The sequence below is a fragment of a genome, unplaced genomic scaffold (genome assembly GCF_019419815.1).
Source record: "Pyrus x bretschneideri cultivar Hongxiangsu unplaced genomic scaffold, Pyrus_bretschneideri_v1 Contig11, whole genome shotgun sequence".
NCBI classification, from domain to species: Eukaryota; Viridiplantae; Streptophyta; class Magnoliopsida; order Rosales; family Rosaceae; genus Pyrus; species Pyrus x bretschneideri.
Window position 1 is genome coordinate 6443865 of NW_025999402.1, and position 21658 is coordinate 6465522.

At 39.3% G+C, this 21658-nt stretch overlaps 3 protein-coding genes across 3 annotated transcripts; 1 reads left to right on the forward strand and 2 right to left on the reverse strand.

Annotated features, from left to right (window-relative positions):
* Nucleotides 1–607: 607 nt before the first annotated feature.
* Nucleotides 608–2533, reverse strand: LOC103930591 (CST complex subunit TEN1). The gene is made up of 4 exons (XM_048572913.1): nt 2516–2533; nt 1879–2023; nt 1170–1323; nt 608–1052 (listed from the first exon to the last, which is right to left on the reverse strand). Exons 2-4 carry the CDS (start codon nt 1980–1982, stop codon nt 933–935), a joined length of 378 nt encoding a protein of 125 aa, XP_048428870.1. The 5' UTR covers nt 1983–2023; nt 2516–2533; the 3' UTR covers nt 608–932.
* A 1779-nt stretch (nt 2534–4312) lies between these two features.
* LOC125473554 (ABC transporter G family member 11-like) lies at nt 4313–12789 on the forward strand. Its single transcript, XM_048576541.1, is given in 12 exon segments — nt 4313–4721; nt 4724–5002; nt 5251–5540; nt 5637–5808; nt 5904–6026; nt 6145–6273; nt 6361–6555; nt 6645–6731; nt 6831–7103; nt 7220–7310; nt 12275–12467; nt 12469–12789. Coding segments are annotated over 12 exon segments (2106 nt in total). The 5' UTR covers nt 4313–4577; the 3' UTR covers nt 12599–12789.
* A 495-nt stretch (nt 12790–13284) lies between these two features.
* On the reverse strand, nt 13285–19808 carry LOC103930592 (phospholipase D zeta 1). The gene is made up of 20 exons (XM_009339948.3): nt 19344–19808; nt 18656–18757; nt 18410–18525; nt 18164–18305; nt 17912–18082; nt 17609–17782; nt 17273–17515; nt 17075–17191; nt 16839–16978; nt 16588–16737; nt 16356–16512; nt 15785–16270; nt 15572–15682; nt 15276–15422; nt 14974–15171; nt 14791–14892; nt 14245–14376; nt 14077–14142; nt 13912–13973; nt 13285–13678 (listed from the first exon to the last, which is right to left on the reverse strand). Exons 1-20 carry the CDS (start codon nt 19533–19535, stop codon nt 13426–13428), a joined length of 3261 nt encoding a protein of 1086 aa, XP_009338223.2. The 5' UTR covers nt 19536–19808; the 3' UTR covers nt 13285–13425.
* Between the last annotated feature and the right edge of the window lie 1850 nt (nt 19809–21658).

Genomic DNA, 21658 nt, shown 5'->3' on the forward strand with positions numbered 1-21658 from the left:
TTGGGCCATGCTAGGACCTACGAACAAAGTTCATTAGAATTTATGGGCCCAATTAACAATTTTTTGTTTTCCTTGAATTATGAAGTGATCATTGTCGCTATGCTTTTGCCCTTTTACCGTTCAGGATTTCAATTTTCACTGTTAAATTGGTTGGGTGTGGGAGGGTAATTTGGTCTTTCAATTAAATTTGCAAATAAAAAACAAAGAAATGATTTACGCACCTTTATCTTTTCTGGAAACCACAGTTTATTTATGACATTTAGATTGGATGATCAAAAGACACAAGAGATGCAGAAGAAGAAAAACGTGCATGACAATCATTTCCCTTAAAAAGAAGGAAAATGTGTATGAGACTTTATCAAAAGTGGGAATTTCCACAAACACTATGTCACCTCATATTTTTTGCACAATATTTTATAATGTCAACACTGAAATTAACGTTAAACTATGAGGTGTTACTGGAGTAGGATTCTCTCATTTTCTATCCCCATCCCCTTCCTCTCACACTTTGCTTTTTGTCTTTTTGTCCTTATAAAAAATCAATATAAAATGTTGACATAGCTCAATCATAATTGTTCAAGTAGGAGGGGAGGGATGGGGAGAGAAATTAGGAGGGGAAATAATCCTCTTCTGGCAAAGAGTCCATGTAGAGTTCTACTTTGAGAGAATCTCCTTAGCCTTCTCTAAAAAGAATGTTTACAAAGACGAGAGAAACTTACCTATACATGGGGTGCAAATGTGGAGGTACTAAATACACTTAGTCAAGTATTTTAACTTTATGAAATGATAATGTATCATTAGCTTGAAATACTGCTACAATGACATATCAGCGTAGGTAAGTTCTTTTCAACAAATGCATAGGTATGGAGTGCGACACGAAGGGGACCAGGATAAATTTCAACCACATGAGCCTTTCCAAAAGAATAATTGCATTAAGTTGCTGGCTTCTTCAAATGGTTGGCCTGAAATTGTCTTATCAGTTGCAGAGACTGATGATATAGATTGAGGTCAATGCCGTCGACATTCCTTCCCACACGTGCCTGCAACACTGCCTGAGAAAAAAGAGTACGAACACTTGACCTTTCTTGCTTTCACATTCATGCGTGTGTGACCCGTGAAAAAGACCGGCACCAAAAAAATCAAGTGTGTGAATGTAAGTTACCACTTACCTCATTATCCGGTTGAATAAGCAGCTCGCCGATGAACTGGTAGATGGATCCAACTCGAAAGCTGAGCTCTCGGAGGTGCTGCGTGTTGATTTTTAACCTCTCACTTCCATGGGCGATTGTGGCAATGGCCGTCTCTACAGAGTAATCATGTAACCTACGAACGAAGCAAGGAATACTAATTCATAAGCTGTTTAATGAATTTGAATCTGTTTGATCTATTACCAACTGTTTTGGGTTGTATAAGTGACATTTTTCTAATTATTAAGCTCAGTCAGAGTCTAAAGTGTTTCTTAATGTCTACTTCGGGCACAACCAGAGATGCCAAATTTGCCCGAAGAAGATCATCTCGGACAGTTCTGCATCCACTCCAACACACTACCATCTTGATGATGATCTAAGTAAGTCAAAAGCAAACCACAATCGCTCCAACCAATATTGTCACAACACCGAAAATGCTGAAACTATCATATCTACATCGCCCTTACAATATAGTCCAGCTATGATGCCACAGCCGTCCCCAAGGAGAAACTCCCCTGCAACGGGGTGCATATCCCAATTTTCCTTTAGCTTGTGTGACATGGTACGTGATGAGAGATAAAGAAACACGGCAATAAAGACCCTGGGATAGGAAAGTTTCCGAAGACCAACCGAGCCAGCCTTTGCTATAAACTACTTGTACCCTAAACATGTGGAAGGGAAGAAGTCTTACCTTCCGGTTACTCGTAACGATGCTCCTTGCTTGAAATATGGGGAAGATGGATGCAAATCTTGCAATGTAACCAACGCCCCCGATGTTATCTCAGATGATGCCATCGACTAAACTCTCTAGCTTCAGAAAAGCATCCAAATCTCTCCTGCAATTTTGAGTAGTGAATAAAATCAATTACCAAAAATTACTAATGCAAGCATTTGAACAATAAGTTGGAACTTTTAGCAATTTTAACAACCTATCGAAAGAAGTAAAATTTGGAAAATTAAGAAAACCAATGGGGTTAAAGGAGCAGAAAGCATATATTTGCACTTCAAAGTTCAAAGTTCAAACCCACCACCCAATTCAAAATATACCCAATGTATCAAATAGGCTCTAATGTGTTTTTAGAGGAAAAATCATGAGGGCAAGAACAATTTAGCAGAAACCCCATCCCCCAGATTCACTATTCAAACTAAATGCAGATAAAAGATGACATCTTTCTCCTTCAATCCATTCACCCAATTCAAATCAGCATAAAACCCAGTTACAAAATGATACATATCAACAAATCAACCATACCCAGATACCCATATTAAAAAAAATAAAAAATAAAAAGATTCACACTTTAAGAAAATAGCAAAAGGGGGAGGGTTACCTCGCTCGCTTTCTGTGCGAGGAGGAGAAGAAGGAATAGAGGGAAAGAGATGATCGTTCGAATACTGGTAGTCTGGAAGTATCAGCAAAGATTCAAACTTTAGCAGCAGCAGGCCTCCAGCCTACCTCATCTATTTTATCTGGGCTTTTACGAAATCGAATCAGTCGGTTTCATTGGTCCTTTCTCAAGGAAAGTTATGCTTTCATTTGGGCTGGAATAACATCATGCCCAAGTGGACCAAATTCAAATTTTTTTTTTTTTCCCAAAATAATATAATCTCCGTATAAATATTTTTCACCCCCTTCACACGCTATTATCTCTAATGCACGAAAGTTGATTTTGTGAAATTCGTTATATTTATCATGAAAATAATTTTGCTGATGATTTGACTCTTTAGATTTGTCATGCAGTTTGGGTCCAGTCTCTTTTTAGCAAGCTATTTCTTCATACAATTTGAATGAAGTGAGGATGAGTGACCACATAACCATGGTGACATAGGATTTGATGATAACACCACCTATTATGTATATTTTGCTAAAATGGTACTTCATATCCTTAAAGTCAAATACTTGAGAATTGGTATGAAGAAAAGATATAAAATTTGCTACATTCCAAATGAACAAGTGTTGTTTAGTTAGAAAGTCAAAAATTGAAAGGAAAAGTGTCTCGCATACGACTGTTGATGAATAGTTAATCTCGCCTAATTGTCTTTATAAAATAAAAAATTTAAATTTAAAAAAAAAAGTAGTTTGTAGAGGTGTCCAAATGCCCATGAATATTGGGGAGGAGCTTAACTTTCTCTTTATCTTCCTCTTGAGGTGGTTGACAGCTGAGGAAGAAAGAAGAAGTTAAAGCATTTTGTGACTTGTGATGTAAACCAATCAATATCAAGGCACTAACCAATGCACGCCCATGCCCTGGTATGATATCACCACTTACTATTAATTCTTGAGTGACACTTCATCTCTTTTTCAATGCTATGCTCACGATAACGTATAATCGCCACACTACTAAAATGAAGATAAAATTTTCAATAAGACTGCTTGATTGTGCTAGTTCTCATACTGAATTGGACTAGCTACCTTGGTGTGGGGGTATGACCCTAACATTTTTATTCATGTGACTTTATACCAGGTTTTCTCTTACGACGATTCATCCACTTATGTTGAAAATATAGAATATGTATCCATTGTACTCTAGGTGTATGTGTTCGTCCAGACGTACTTCTATACAAGAGTAAACAATACCAAATACAATACGTGACCATCACATGAATTTACATTAATTGTCGTTAGATAAATTTACATCTTGAAATTTAATAGAAATAAAATAAATCACCCTCATACAATGACAATATTGTGGAGTGCCAAATGTTAATATTGAGTAATGTTATTCATATTATGTTTTTGTACCACATTTTCACATCACTTTAAGTAACATTTGATGTGGACAGCCACATCATTTAAATTAATCAAATTATTAAATTTAGTTCATTATTTAATAAACTAATAATTAAGAAAAACTAGTTAATTGAATGATGATTGTGGTATACGAAGAATCTTTCTCTTTCATTTCCTTATATTTTGTAAATTTTTCAAATGATTGTAGTATAAAAAAATTGATATGAATAACATTACTCAAGAACTAAAGTCAAGACAGACCCCTAATATTAATTAGTTCTTTGTATTAAATGCCCCTATCAAAAAGCTACCACCCATTAATTGCAGAACAAAAAGTATAGCTGTATAGATCATCCTCTTCTCCCTGCAACCATCTCTCAGAATTCGCAGATTCAAACTCTCCGTCAGAAATGGAAAACAACGTCAACATAAATTTAACTCCTTTTTAAGCAGTTTCTGATACGAAAAGATTCCAACTTTGAACACGCTCGTTCTGCATGGGAATTTCAAATTTCCATTCTTTGTAACCAACTGTCGGTCAAATTCACAGAGTCTTCGTTTCCGCACTCACGTCTGTGGTTCCTCGTCGTCCTACATAAACACGAGTAGAAAGCTCTTCTGGGTCGTGTGCAATATCGGGGAGCTAGCGAGAAATTAGTAACATGCCATACGAAACTGAAAAAACGAAGAGTTCAGCAGCGGCGGCGGCGGCAGGGCATGCTATGATCGAGATAGAAGCCGGAAAGCCGTCAAGAAACGGGGTTGTGGCCGGAGGGCTGAGCCCTCTGAGTGAGACTCTGTGGAGGGGGAGAAGACAAGTTTGGAGATTGTGGGAGATGTGTCTGCAAGGCTGACGTGGAAGGATCTGACGGTGATAGTGACTCTGAACAACGGCGAGACGCAGAAGGTGTTGGAGGGTTTGACTGGTTACGCTGAGCCTGGAACTTTCACGGCTCTCATGGGGCCTTCTGGTTCTGGGAAGTCTACTTTGCTTGATGCTCTGTCGAGTCGGTTGGCCGCCAATGCTTTTCTTTCTGGTACTATTCTGCTCAATGGCCGCAAACGGAAGCTCTCTTTTGGCACTGCTGTGAGTAGTAATCTCTTTCTCTCTTAATTTGAATGTTTTTTGTCTACTGAGTTGCTTTACGTTTGTTTGGGACTGTTTACGCAGGAAGCACTTCTGCTCATAAGCGCATTTGCTAAAAGTTCTCTTTTTAAAAAGTTAAAAACACCTTGAAATTAGTAGTTTATGTTTGATCAAGCTAGCTAGGAAGGCGTCTAGATGTGATGTATTCATGATGTTGTTTTTGTGGATGTTGGTGCAAATTTAAACAGGCCTATGTGACCCAAGATGACAATTTGATTGGAACTTTAACGGTGCGAGAGACGATTTCTTATTCGGCAAGACTAAGGCTGCCGGATAAGATGGCTTGGTCCGAAAAGCGGGCACTGGTTGAGAGTACAATCATAGAGATGGGACTGCAGGATTGCGCCGACACAGTTATTGGAAATTGGCATTTGCGTGGGATCAGTGGGGGAGAGAAGAGAAGGGTCAGCATTGCTCTTGAAATCTTGACGAGGCCTAGATTGCTCTTCCTAGATGAGCCAACAAGCGGACTTGATAGGTATATTTGTATGCCTTCATTTAACTGGTTTGAAGTGCTTTCAAATTATTGTGTTGTAGGGTTAAATCTTAATGATCAATTGGTTTTTTGTGGCAGTGCTTCGGCGTTTTTCGTGACTCAGACATTACGCGCCCTGGCACGAGACGGAAGGACTGTCATAGCCTCAATTCACCAGCCTAGTAGTGAAGTCTTTGAACTGTTTCATCAACTGTACTTGCTTTCTAGTGGCAAAACAGTCTATTTTGGTCAGGCGGCGGACGCATATGAGGCAAGAACCCTCAGTCTTTGCGTTATGAACATCTATTTGTTGATTTAATGTAAGTGTAACAGAGCTCTTACGAACGCATTGGTTGGTTTTTTCAGTTCTTTGCACAAGCCGGCTTTCCGTGCCCTGCTTTGAGGAACCCATCTGATCATTTTCTTAGATGCATAAACTCCGACTTCGACAAAGTAAAGGCCACACTGAAAGGGTCCATGAAACTCAGGGTACGCATAGTACTTTCTCTTTTCTACTTCTATGTTATGTAAGTTTAAATGTTCACAATTCGTAGCAATAGTTTCGGTCTTCTGATAAAATTCGAAATGTTTTGTTTGCTGTTATCAGTTTGAGGCAAGTGATGACCCGTTGGAGAAGATTACCACTGCTGAAGCTATAAGAGTTCTTATTGATTCCTATCGTTCTTCTCAATACTCGTACACAGCTAGAGAAAAAGTTGAGGAGATATCGAAAGTTGTAAGTGTTCATATAAACCGAGATTTTTAACCAGTTGATCATTAATCTGATTACTCTGACTGACGTTTTTTTTGCCATTTGCTGCAGAAAGGAACTGTGCTAGATTCTAAAGGAAGTCAGGCTAGTTTCTTTATGCAGGCCTTCCAATTGTCCAAGCGTTCGTTTATCAATATGTCAAGGGACTTTGGATACTACTGGCTCAGGCTCGTCATTTACATTGTCGTCACAGTTTGTATCAGAACCATCTATTTGAATGTGGGAACGGGTTACAGTTCGATTCTGGTATGTATTATTTGCAAGGTGGAACCATCTATTTGGAGTCCCAAGTTCATTCATGCACTAATACCTTCTCCTCGTTCATTCTGTGACAGGCACGGGGTTCGTGTGCATCTTTTGTCTTTGGTTTTGTCACTTTCAAGTCAATTGGTGGGGTTCCTTCTTTCGTAGAGGATATGAAGGTTTGCTCCCTAGACCCTCTACCGAATCACCCCACACGAAAAGACCCTAAATATTTACTTGAAGGTAATAATCTAACTTTTTACCACCTAATTTCCCAGGTTTTCCAAAGAGAGAGGCTGAATGGCCACTACGGCGTTACTGCATTTGTCATCAGCAACACGCTCTCTGCAATGCCATTCCTGATACTAATTACCTTTCTCGCCGGAACTGTTTGTTACTTCATGGTCCGGCTCCACCCGGGCTTTGAGCATCATCTCTTCTTTGTATTGTGCCTTTATGCAAGTGTCACCATCGTCGAGAGCTTGATGATGGCGATAGCCAGCGTCGTCCCCAACTTCCTCATGGGCATTATCATAGGGGCTGGAATTCAGGTTTGTAATAATTTCGAAGCATACGACTTAGAAGCTTGTGGAAATCGGCACTTTGTAACACTTTTCCTCTTCATGAACCATGTTTGATGAACTGTATGGTTTTCTTCACATGTCAGGGTATCTTCATGCTAGTCTCCCGGGACATCCCAAAACCCATCTGGCGTTACCCTATGTCATACATCAGCTTCCACTTCTGGGCTTTACAGGTAAAAAAATACAACATTTGTTTGATTTTTGAGTCGATGGGCCAAGGGCGCCACTAACTTGATAATTACCACCTGCTCAATTGGTCAGATGTGGAGTTCTGTCACAAAAGACCTCGGTATTAGTTAGAATGGGGTAATTGTAGAATTGATATCATATCTTTATTATTCAATCTGATTGCTTTATATACATCTTACACACGCACACACAATAAACTAATGTACACACAATAAACTAATGTGGCGTGCTTGCTATCCAGGTTGTATTCCACGCATGCTTACTGTCCATGCTGCACACATCAGAGCACATGTGCTGCTGTCAGGAATGTTGCAGTGCAGTTGATGGAGCAGATGCTTGCTGTCCAGATTATTGAAATAGGCTTGGCATCAAGAAAATTGGTCCGCTTCAGAAGATCCAATGCATACTTTGCTTGACTAAGATGCATCAGATTATGCGAAGAGGAGACTTCCACACCCAGAAAATAGTGGAGAGGCCCCAAGTCTTTCATTGAAAATAATGTGCGTAGCTGCTGGATTAAACGATGCATTTGTTGTGGATGATTGCCTGTAAGTAATATATCATCGACATAAATCAACAGAAGTAAATAAACACCTTGTTGCTTGAAGACAAACAACGAATAATCACACTTAGATTCCTGAAAACCCAAATGAAGCAGGAAATCCGAGAAACGTTGAAACCAAGCTCTCGGTGCTTGTTTCAAACCGTACAAGCTTCGTTGTAACCTGCATACATGATGTGGGTATTGGGAATCAACAAACCCAACAGGCTGCCTCATATACACCTCCTCCGCTAGATACCCGTGTAAAAAGGCATTCTGAACGTCAAGTTGACGAACTGGCCATTGATTTGAGACTGCAAGACTAAGTACTAATCGAATGGTACTGTGCTTGACCACTGGACTGAACGTTTCGCCATAATCCACGCCATGTTGCTGATGAAACCCATTGGCAACTAGCCGTGCCTTATATCGGTCGATGGAGCCGTTTGCATGTCGTTTAATCTTATAAACCCACTTGTTTGGGAGCAAATTCATATGAGGTTTGTAGGGAACAAGATTCCACGTCCCAGAACGCTGTAAGGCATTAAATTCTGTGACCATAGCATTTCGCCATTCCTGTTGTTTCACGGCTTGACTAAAGGACGTAGGTTCAACAGGTGTATCAGTGGTGACAACATGCAAAGCATATTTGGGATTAGGTTTCTGGATGCCAGCTTTGGAGCGTGTTTGCATGTGATGTACGGGATTAGGTGCACAACTAAGGTCCGGTTGCTGTTCAGGTTCACTGATAAGTTCTTGCTCATTGGGCATTTCTAAGGGCACAATATCAGGGTTGAGAACAGGAGGCACACTAGGGTTGGCTATGGAATCCACAGAAGAAGTTATATTTGTTGGGGGAGGATCATGGGAAAGAAGTTGGGCAGTGCTAGGAGAGGCGATGACTGGGGAGTGTGATGGAGATAAGGAAGGGAAAACAAATAAGAGATCAGATGAAGGAGAACTACCTGTGGCATGGACGCTTTCCTTTTGAAGTGTGATATCCTTGAATGGAAAAGAGTCCTCATCAAAGAGGACATGGCGAGACAAGTAAACTCGTCGTGTAGATACATCCAAACATTTGTACCCCTGATGATCTAGCGAATAACCTAAGAAAACACATGATTTGGACTTAGCCTCAAGTTTGTGTTGTGTGTAGGGTCTCAGCCACGGGAAACACCTACACCCAAAGACTTTAAAAAAATCATATTTTGGTGTTCTTGTAAACAATTTTTCATAAGGTGACTTATTCGACAGAACACGAGTAGGCAACCTATTGATGATATAGGTGGCTGTTTGACACGCATCAGGCCAAAAGTTTGAGGGAACAGCAGCATGAGACAACATGACTATGGCAGTTTCGACAATATGACGATGTTTCCTTTCTGCAAGACCATTTTGTTCTGGGTGTTTGGGACAAGAAAACCTTTGTGAGATGCCATGTTTATCTAAAAACTCTCGAAAAGCATTACTCTTATACTCTCCTCCTTCATCACATTGGAGAAGCTTGATAGAACGCTGAAACATGTTTTCAACCTTGGTTTTGAATTTTAAAAATATTTGGAACACCTCAGACTTATTTTTCATTGGAAAAATCCAAGAATATTTGGAAAAATCATCGACAAACAATAAGTAATAACGATATCCTTCATTTGAAATAACGGGTGAACACCAAACATCCGAATGTAAAAGATCTAAAGGGAATTGCAAAACAGACTCTGAAACTTGAAACGGCAATTTGGTACTCTTGCCTAATGGACACGAATGACAGAAACGTACAGCAGAGGTGCCACTAATTTGCACTTGATTATTGGAAATTAAAGATTTGATTATTTTAGACGCAGAATGGCCCAGACGATCATGCCATTTCTGTGCAGACACTCGGACTCCTAAACACGCTAGAACGGGATGATTGGATGATCCACCGCCATTAGGAAATGGGTATAACCCATTCTCACACTTCCCTCGGAAAAGCGTCCTCCGGGTCTTGAGGTCCTTAACAAGAAAGAAATGTGGAAAGATTAGTATAGAACAGCTATTGTCAAGTGTAAAACGATGGGCAGAAATTATACTGGTGGAGGCCGAAGGACAATGTAATATGTTGTTAAGTTTAAATGAGCAAGAGTCAGTCATGATTTGATTTGAACCAGAATGTGCAATAGAAAGACCAGTATCATTACCTACTCCACCAATGTTTTCATTACCATTATACTCCTTGGGATTGACAAGGTTCTGTAGCTCAGGAGTAATATGGGCGTTTGCCCCAGTATCAAGTAACCAGGAGCCATTTTGCTGACGATTCAGTGTGGTTGGAGATGAAGCCATAGCTGTTAGACGGTTGGTTGGAATACGACCTTCGTAGGCTGCATTCATGCGATGATAACAATCAAGGGCGGGATGCCCTTCTCTTCCACAGATTTGACAAGTTATACGACCACCATAGGAAACAGACCTTGCAGCGGATTGTTGTCTGTGGGCATTGTTGTTGCGAGAAACAAACCCTCTCTGATTTACAGAGGGACCACGGTTGGACGGTCCAGCGCCTCGCCCAGTACCTCGAAGACGTCCACCACGTCCTCTTGCAGCCACATACACATTAACGGGAGTAGTGTCTGTCACTTGAACAGTTTGCTCCGCCATCCTTCTCTCAGTGGTGAGAAGGAGAGACTCTAGAGTGGGATACGTGATAGGAGAATCACGTGCTTGTGCGGCATTCACGGTCATTTCAAAAACAGGTCCAAGATTATTGAGAATAATCTGAACAAGCTCATCCTCTTCAACTGGTTTGCCAGCTAGGGCTAGGTTGTCAGAAATAGAATTCATCTTGTCAAGAAAATCAGCAATTGAAAGGTCACCTTTTTTGGTTTGCAACAGTTCGTTGCGCAGAAACAGAATTCGATTCTGAGAGGATGATGCATAGCGCTGCTCCAAAGCTTCCCAAGTTGCTCGAGACGTGCGCTTGCTTGCCACAGTTGACAACACAGAAGCTGTGAGCGAGCCATTGATCCAGCTGAGGATCATTTGATCATGTTGCATCCAGGTAATATACGACGGATTGACTGCAGTATTTCCAGGAAGATTCATAGGAGGACAAACACAGGAGCCATCTACGTACCCCATTAGATCACGACTCCTCAAGATAGGAAGAATCTGGGCTAACCACAATGGGTAGTTAGTTCGATCGAGTTTGATGTTGACGATGGTGGTCATGGCGGAGGAAAACGGGATGGTTGTGTTGTTGCTGCTAGTATCAGACGACATAATGAAAGATAGTAGATGGGAGAAAAAAAAAAAAAAAAAAAATATTGGATCGATGTCGTTGGACTTAGAGAGCTCTGTGTACCATGTAGAATTGATATCATATCTTTATTATTCAATCTGATTGCTTTATATACATCTTACACACGCACACACAATAAACTAATGTACACACAATAAACTAATGTGGCGTGCTTGCTATCCAGGTTGTATTCCACGCATGCTTACTGTCCATGCTGCACACATCAGAGCACATGTGCTGCTGTCAGGAATGTTGCAGTGCAGTTGATGGAGCAGATGCTTGCTGTCCAGATTATATTCCACATGTGCTGCTGTCAGGGAATGTTGCAGTGCAGTTGATGGAGCAGATGAACTGAAGGACTAGATCTAACAGTAATAATATTTAAACTATTTCTTTCTTCTTTCCCCCACCGAAGTGGGATAGCCGACCTCTGAGTCAAATCCAACAAGAAAAAGCAGAGGCAATGTGAAGGAGGCAACAAAATTGTTACTCGACAACATAACATCCGGAAAGCTTAACGGCAAGTCGATATCAAACACGAAGTTGTCAACGTCTCTGTAACTGAAACCATCAAACGGTGTTTGCTTGTCTTAACGGAGGACTGAAGTGGGCGACGACAGAGCCTCGCTCGGCGGTGACTCTATCCTCGCCCACTTCAGTTCTCCCAGTGTTTACGACAGAGCTGCCATCCTTCTCAAGGGTCCTGACGCCGTCAGGAAACTTTTCTAATGTTGTTATAACGGAGGAGAAATTCGTTGCCGATGTGGTGGTCCCAGCTGTAGAGGAGGGATGCAGTTGTGTATTTCCGCCATCCAGCGAGGCTCTGTCGTCACCCACTTCGGTCTTCCGTTACTACGAGCAAACGTAGTTTGATGGTTTCAGTTACAGAGCCGTTGACGCCTTCGTGTTTGATATCGACTTACCGTTGAGCTTTCAGGATTTTATGTTGTCGAGTAACAACTTTGCGCGCGACGAGCTCGGCAAGTTTGACGTCGAGGATTTCTTAGCTGACGTCGTATGTTGAATCCAACAGTATAAGTGTAAACTTCAAGTGTGCACGTGGATGTTAGAGGATTATATTGTAATTACATAGAGGGAATTGTGCTTCAAAAAACTGATGTCTATGAACATGTTTCAACCAGAATGACCTGAGCGGCTTATTGTTCGACAACCAGACACCGGATCTTCCTAAGATCCCGGGCGAGTACATCCTGGAAAATGTGTTCCAGATTAACACAGCCAGATCGAAATGGATAGACCTGAGTGTGATCTTGAGCATGATTGTCGTGTACCGGATCATCTTCTTCATCATGATCAAGTTCACATGCGACGCCGTGGATTCGAGGTTACATGGCTAGGCGAAGAATACAACAGAAGAATGGAAACCAGAACACAACAGTTGCTCCCGATGGCCTTTCACAGTCACCTTCTTTGAGGAACTATGCAAGAAGGTAGACTCAAACCTGTGAATACGAATTCCACAAAATTAAAATACACTTGAGGGACTTTGAATTTAGAGATTGTACTGTATGTTCTGATGCTTGATTTCTAAATATTATGAGTTTTTAACCAGAGGGAGGATGAATGTAGGTTTCATCCTGGTGATCATTTACTTACCTTGACGGGCATGATCTTGCGTAAGTAAAAGATGTAAAAATACATTTAGGGTTGGTTTGGAAGTGATTTTGGAATGTCTAGAAGTGCTTTTAATGATGTCTTTAAAAAAATTGAAAGTGATAAATTATAAAATTATTTCGACTTCTGTTAAAATTTCCAATGTGCTTCAATGCGCTTATGAGAAAGCTCATGAACAGTCTTTTCATAAACATTTTAGAGGAGAAACTTCAAAAGGGTTACTGCAATAGGGCACCTCCCTCAAAAGGGTGGGATTAGTGGGGTCAGATGAGATCATCAAGCTTTGTTACGTGAGAACTGACAAATAGTACATGTGATCCGGCTGTCCTACACAAGTTTTTCTTGCAATCTAATTTCACTCATCCGATAATCGAAGTATAGTTTTTGTTCATCTAGTATTCTGATTAGGGTTAGTGGCATGAATTGGGTCATTATTGGTCTACGAAGCATGGACACGATGGTATCCCCTTGTATCCCTATGTCGTATCATCTCATATTCTCTTGTGGGCATACATCAACTCTTCTTGTTAATTTGACGTATCCCCGTAATATCTCAATCGATTTTTATGAGTAACTATGTACAATTTCAAGTCAACAGATTGTTCCTACTATTTACACATCAATTTCAGATCAATGGAAAATCATACCTAATGAAATACTTGAGGGGATGTATAAAATTCACTTTCATTGAAAACTGGCCTCAAATCTTCTTGCTGCATAAACTCTAAAGGGAAGGAAACAAGATGCCCCCTTACATGCTTCAGTCTTTCCATCGGATCTGTTTCTTTCGCCTCTCCCTCCTTGCCGCACTCCAACAGCTTCTCGGGGGCTATTCCCAAATCGATCGTTGTGTGGCCATGTTTGTCTTTCCATTGAGCCTTGCATTGTCTGAGAGCAGCTCTGCATTTTAATGGAAAAAGTAGAGATTTTAGAGTGCATAGAGCAAATAAGTAAAAGGACGATCCCAAGCCAACAAAGCTCCCCGTTTTGAAAGGGCTGGGGAAGGAACGTCTATTGTACGCAGTCTTGCAGTCAATATTGCACTGCTATTGTTAATAAAGAATCGAGATATCGACACTATTGATGGCATAATGCCGGTTCCATAGACAGGCTAAACCTGATCATTACTGTACCTTGAGTGAATAGAATCATTTGGGATGCAAGAAAAGACATCTTCGTAAATAATTGAATTTTCCTGGAAAATAGAAACATGAGAAAGTTACAGAAACTGAAAAATAATCGATCAAACCAAAAATAAACACTAAACATATCTTTTATTAGAGAATTGCAAGTTTTACCTTCGCAGTTTCTAACCACAGATTCTTGTATGTTGTGTCTGATACAGGATCACTGATTTGATTTATCTGAAAGATTTGAGATTCACCAAACAATGTTAATATTAACAGAGGAAAGTATACATCAGTAATGAACTATAAATTAGTGAATGTTTCATCGATGTTTCCAACCTCCCCTGCCTGGAGACCAAGGTGCTCGGACCACAGCGAGCACCTAAGACTATATGCAAATTTTCCGGCCTTCCATGGTTGTCCATTCATAGATGATTCAAGAAACTCCTTGTCCTCAATTACTACACCAATCTGCAATGAATATCACATTGTTCATAGGTCATGTGTTTGAAGGATCTCTTTCTATGCAAATTTAAAAAAAAAACTAAACGATTATCCAAGTACAACTACGGAAAACAGAGAATCTGACTGCTATAGAAAACTATTGCTTCGTACTAGAGCTGTTGCAGAAGTATGAACAACTCATTTGAGAAAAAAATTCTTAGGGAAGCGGGAGTATTACACAAGTAAAGAAACACTATGTTTTCTTCACAAATATGTCTAGATGTCAGATAAAAATCAACTTCTATGCTCAATGGTCTGCACTGCAGCACACAATAGCGTTTCTGTTACTAGTGAACTTTAGTTGAGGTGAAATAAAAGAATGAACGAAATGCAATGAACATGCCGCAACACTTATTTGCTTGACAAAAAAGAGAAATTTACCTCAGAGTCTCTTGATCCGAGCAGACTTCTGTCATTAATATTAGATGATCCAATCAAGGAAATACGATCATCTATTATCATCACTTTGCTGTGTACATAAACCTGGTAAATTCATACAAAGAATGAAATCCAGCAATCAATTGACAAACGAAAGCACATATCATATGTACCGCAGAAAATTACCTGACTTGTTGCCACAGGGCCACCTTCGAAAAGTCTTCCATATGTCCTCAGACCATAGAAAGAAATGTAATCGTGTGTCTTAGGACCAAGCTTAACTTTAAGCTTATGCAGTATTGAGTGTTTTTCCCAGCTAATGGTACGGTACTGCCAATGCATTATGGCTCTAACGGTAGCTGCACCACCATCGTCCACACCACCCTATTACATGTACCATGAATTAAAACCAAGAGAAAACATTGTTACTGAAAATTCACAGCAAATAAATGGGCAATCAAATTAAGAAAATAAACCAAGAATTGTACCTGAAAGCCAGGTAATAGTGGTATGACAACAATAACCCTAAAACACTTTTGTTCTTTGTATGCTAGCACAATACGCCTGTACAACGTTTCCAGGACACGATTCTGTATAATCTCATCCCCCGAAAGACCTGATATGAAAAATTGATTCTGGAAACAAACATCAACCAACATAGCAAAATAATCAGCACATGAACTGAAAATCAAGACTTTAAACAGCATCTATTCATATTTAAATTACGAGTATTTGTTTGATTCAGATTAAAGAATGATTCATAAAGTGAGGACAGTGGTGCAACCTCAATATAAACAAAATGTTCTGCGTTCTCAATGAGAGAACAATAAGCGCTGTGTATGCTATCTTCAGTTTGGCTAGATCCAGCAGACCACTGGCTCACACTTCTCACAACCTACACATCACATATTCATTAGATAGAACTATATGCCTAGGCCTAGCCAAATCGTGAAGTCTTAAAAAACAAAATTCCAGGTATCCAAGAGGCCTCTCTAACCTGACAATGGCATGCAGTACGAGGACCTATTTGTCCGTAATCATCAGCAGCAACAGTATGATCACCTCCCTCTGAACTTTCTGACGATTCATCTGAAGTTGTCGAGCCAGATTGTGTCATGTTGTTTAAATTTGCTTCACTTTTGAGATCCTTAGAATGAAGGTCATCTGTGAAACCTTTCATCTGTGTATCAGGGTCTAGATCATCAGCTGGCTGGTCAAAAAGATTATGATTCAAGTTCACGGTGCTTAACTTTTGGTTTTCAATAGGAGCATCCAAACCATCTTCTTGAGGCAAAAGCAATGGAATATTTTGCACCGGTGATAGCGAGGAAAAAGAGTTCTCTCTGCAGATTCCATTCTGGTTTTCTTCTTTGTTTTTCTTCTCAATGTCTATCTCGCTACTTCTTCCCAAGTAGTGGGGGAGAACCATGTGGTGCTGAGGCATAAGTAGCGGAATTGTTTGTTCATTTGGAGCTTTGTTTCTCTAGAAATGGTTCGTCAAGTTAGCAAATTTACTTAATTAAAAAGAGAGAATGTCTCCGCAAGACCAGAAATAGCAGAAACTCAACCTTAGCATGGTTCCAACGCTGAACAAAGTGCCGAGCAATGTCACGACAGGGCGGTCCCCAAAGAGCACAATGGACATCATGCCATGGCATACGCGGATACTTTTCACGGTCCAATTCATCTTGCATTGCGTCCTCCCAAGAATTTGGTTCGGATTCTCTACCCCCCATCGCAAAAAGGAAAATGAGTATGAGTTGTATATGATGATTTTTTTAGGAAGAAACCGAGAAATACCTTGGGTTATAATAATCCTTTCCCGGCCATATATGAGGAGGGCAGTCACCCACTTTGTGTTCAACCGTGTCATAGCGGCCAAAGCACAAGTCTAATCCTCCCATGAAGCAAATCTGGTAATCAACAATGACAAGTTTTTCATGATGTGACCTGTACGTTTACGTAAATAATTTATGGAGAACCATCATCAAGCCAAACAAAAAACAAGTTAATGAAAAAAATGTGGATAATTTTAATTCAATCTTGCATACCATAAATAAATGCCTGTGGGGAAACGATCAGGATAGCGCATTACTCTCACATTCTCATGAATGTTAGAAAGCAATCTCTTGCTGTAAGAACTGTTGATTTTTAAAGCAATAGAAACCTCCTTGTAGAGAAGAATGAAAATCTGCATATAAATCAACATTCGAACAAAAAACATGTCAAATCAACCCACCAAAACAGAATAAATGCCAACAATGAGAGAGAATAGTTGTGTTTGCACCTGAACTCCTTGCTTAGCCTTTTCTTCTAGTAATGCATCAAGCCGAGAAGATGAATTGCTATGAAACGGACGTCTAAGATACAATTCTGGGCAAAGCCACCAGCCAGTAATGAAAATCTGGAGGCAAGCATTTTACGGTTGAGACCTCTCACCACTAGAAATACACTTTAATTGGCGTAAACAAGGCAAGAAACAAACCTCGGATTTTGCACCTTCAATAGAAGTAGCAATAGCTTCAAATGCTGCTTCGCCATCTACAAACCATTGAGCTTGACTCCCGTCATCGGCCAAACCCCTTGGAGGAGCAAAGGAACCAAACTGATGAGGATGACACCAACCTTCATGAGGCCTTGAAACAGCATCATTTATTGCAGTAACCCATCCTTTAACTTTAGCATTGCTAGTGGTTCTTAACCTTAAGCTTTGATTTCCACAAGCAACCTTTTGACATTTACAAATCATGTGTCGGTCATCAGAACTAACCCAAAGATGCTCAAAGCACATATAAGTCATACATAAAATACAAGAACTCACCCTAAATGTATAGCGCAAAGGGTTACGTTCCTTTATTTGATTAGCCAAATATATTTGAGACTGCCCAATTTCGTTGGAATCTGGCAGTACATTGAAAACAATAATGTCTAAAAGTTCGGTGTCAAAAGGATCCTCCAGTAAGGCCAGGAACCCAGGTTTTAAAACAGCCCACACCTGCAGTTGGATGAAAAACATCACGATAATCAAAATACGATTCTCTCGAAATAAATAGACATATTGTAGGAAGCATAGTTTGATTTTTCTGTAACAAACAACTGAAGGAAAAAAGTTCATTCAAAAAACCTTTTGCCAGTTGTTGCTGCAACAATCAAGACAAAAGTATGCACATGATTTCACATCAGAGTTAGCCCCGGTAATTTTTGGTAGATGCTTCACCATAACATAACCTTCTTTCAACTTTGGTCCATACTCCTGTAAAAAGGAGAGCTTTGACACCTCCAAAAATTTGCAGACCTACAATCCGAAATCACATCTTATAACAATTGTGAAGAATGAGTACCACCAAATTACAGCAGCAATAGAAAAGGAGCACACCTCTCGAGAATTGACTAGATCCATGTTCCCCAAAAAATGGTTCAAATAGGCCTGCATTGCCTCCTTTCCTCTGTCGGAAATGGACTGCTGGCCTCCTAATGCTGGACGGAGGATGGGAAGAGCAGCACGAGATGGAACATCTCTGCATCATAACCAAATTTAGGGAACCATAAGTACTATTAGCATAAAGGCTTAATTTGTGCCCAAGAATGAAAGAGAAAAGGGGATACGAAAGTCAGAAATCACCTGTTTCTAACACTTTCGTCATGATGTAAAGGGACCGCCCCATCATCTGGTTCGTCATCATCTTGCACTACTGCTGTCTGATCAACTATTCCAATACTATGAAGCCATTCTTTAACCTTTCGTGTAAAGTTCCCATGAAAAGTACATTTTTGTGTTAGGCCAAAGACAAATGAGAAAAATCCAGTATACATAAATGTTACGAAAAATGAAAGAATGGCAGAGACATATCAAATAAAATTGGCAAACCTGTTCTTGTTTCTCATGAAACTCCTCAATTATCGCGCGTTTCTTCAAAGCAAAATGTAAATAGAGAACTTGTGATGCTTTCTTCAGCAACCGCCACTTGAACTGTTACAGCAGAATACAAAACAAATCGTTTAGTATGGAATAACAATACTTCCAAACCATCTGACAATCGAAGAGTTTTGCGAATCGTTAGATGAGGCAATCGTGAACAATGTACCCAAAAATTACTATAACATAGCATTGGTATTAGTTACGTGGAAATATTGGAAAATCAGACAAAGATATGGAACGGGGTGCCATATCGGGGAAACTCTTAATTAAATATCGACAAACTGACATATGACATTCCCCAAAGTTTTATTTTAAATTTTCATATTTTTGAGCAAATTCAATATCGATATATCCATCCATATATACACAAATTTGCATATCAATACTTGTTCTGGTACCAATATTTTAAACATGGGTACTAGTAGAAGAGCAATCATATGATCTAAAAACAACATATGCGTGGAAATTTGATTAACAAAGTACCCAAACTTTTACCAATATTCAACTTCAATTGATTTACCAAAATAATAATAACAAATTACCAAATTTTAGTTCCTAAAAACTTAAGCTTTTGAAGAACAACCATCCCAAACAGTTCATACAGATACAAATTACACGGAGAAAGAGAGAGCTTTGCCTGCTTGTACTGAAACTCAATGGTGTAAGACAAAAGCATGGGGCTAATATCTCCGGTTTCGGGCCGCGAAACCGACACGATGGTGGCAACCGGAAGCTCTTCGAAAATCGGGGTGAAGGAGAAAGACCCCACATTCATATTCACTGCATCGGACTGCACAAAACCGGTGGCAAGGAGCTTCTCCGACGACATCCGACAGTTCTTGCTTTCGGAGTCCCAATAAGCATATCCTTAAAAAACCAGACCAAAGATTGAGACTTTTGGGTTTTTTAAGAAAAACCCAAATGAAATAAACTAAGAAACAAGAGCTTGCTTGTGAAATGCAGCGGTTTTTACAGTTTGCAGAACTCCCGGGAAATTGAGGAAGGTGGGCTTCGGGTTTTGGTGAACCCGCGGGTTTTTCACGGTATTTGGTAAGTGAAACGACACGTGTCGTATTCAGGTTTTGAATCCGTCTGTTAATCCACGTGGCAGTAGATAAAGTCGGTAGTATGCACTTTGAGTGAGCCCTATGGTCACAAAAAGAGTTGGAATTAGAAGAACAATTAGCAAAACTAATTAGAGTTATTTAGTTGGTATATGCTATCTATGGATCTGGTATTTGTATTTCATAATGATGGCAATGGCTGCTTGCCAAATGTCCAAAATACCCTTTTTATTTTTTTTGCTTTCATTGTAACTCTTTGAATCAAGAAACCAAAATTCAAATTGTACTTTCTTCCAGAGTTGATCAATCTGAATTCAATTAATAATTTTTTTTATCAAGAATTATTTTTAAGAGCAGGTACGGTTCAGATTGGATTGGTCAAGTTTAATTAATAATATGGTTACAAGCCAAAGATCAATAGTTTCAAAATTGTACTAAACTTCAAATTCAACATTTGTATATAGTAATGTCAGCGAAATACTATACATATATCTTAATTCTACCAAATTTCAGTTTAAGCCAATTTAAAAAGCTCAAAACTACAACCAAACCAACCTATTACCGTATGTTTTGGTCGGTTCAGCCAAATAGATGCGTGCCCCTAACTGCTTCCTATGAGATTCGAACTCAAAATAGAATTTAAACATTAGTTAAAAAGAACTCCCTACATAGAAGCCAAATTTCATGAAAATAAATTGAGGGCATTATGGTAAATGCACATAGGATGTCATTAGGGTTCATGTACTCACAGCGGCAGTTGCAGACGGCATATCCCATTGGAGGATCAGAAGAAAAAGAATATTCAAATTTATGCGCTTACATCTGCGAATATGCCGAAAAGGGGTTAGTGGTTATCTTCCAAAACACTCACTCGTTAAGCATATGTAATTATGTTTGAGAGAGATTAATTAGACTACATAATTAAGCATAAGTAAGCGTAATTACTAAAATAAGGCATGCACATTGTTGTTGGAGATTCCATTATGCCAACCACTAAAGCAACAAATTAGTACTTATTTAAGTTTTTTTAGCTAAAATAATTCATGAGATTGACAAAATTCCTTATTTTGGTTCCTGAGATTTAAAATTGATAGAAGCGGTCTCTGAGATTGTCCATCATTAATCATTTTGGTCATTTCATGAAAAATCTCCGTTTAAATAAGGGTATTTTTATCAAATTAACCTCTTCACTTGACCTAGTGGTTTTTTTAATTTAATTGAGAATTTTTACATAATGACCAAAATTATTAACGGTAGGCATTCTCTACCACCTCAATCAATTTTAAATCTTAGAAACTAAAGTGAGGTTATGACAATTGCAGAGAATTTTTTTTGTTTGAACAATTTTTATTTCAAAAGAGGGACAGCTATTGGCAAGCCACAATTATCTACTTGTTCCGAACCTGGAGAGTTTATGGGGAATTTCACTCTGCCTATATTCACAATTAAGCAGACTCATCAACTCTAAGTATTGAACCCAGAACTTTCCACATTTTTTTTGTTTATTTGAGAGTAGATTGCTCCTTTACCATTAGATCACTTGCTGTGATTTTGCTGAGACTATTTTAACAAAAAAAAAAAAACCCCTTAATGTTTATTAATGTTTCCGACCACAACTTGTCGTGCACGGCTAGATTGTGCAGTTTATGTGACAAGTAACGAAAATAAAATTGCAATTTTTGGTTCAATAATTGCGTGGCACTGATGTTTGCATAATTTGACACCTGTTTAAATTTTATTTATTTTTGGCCGATGACGCACACCGAACAATAACCAAACTCAACAAGCAAGACGAAAACAGTCATAAACGTGATAATGAAGACTCTTGTGTTTTGTTAGAGGTAGCAAGTCTGATTTTATTGAGAAATATTTTAATGGTCAATAACAC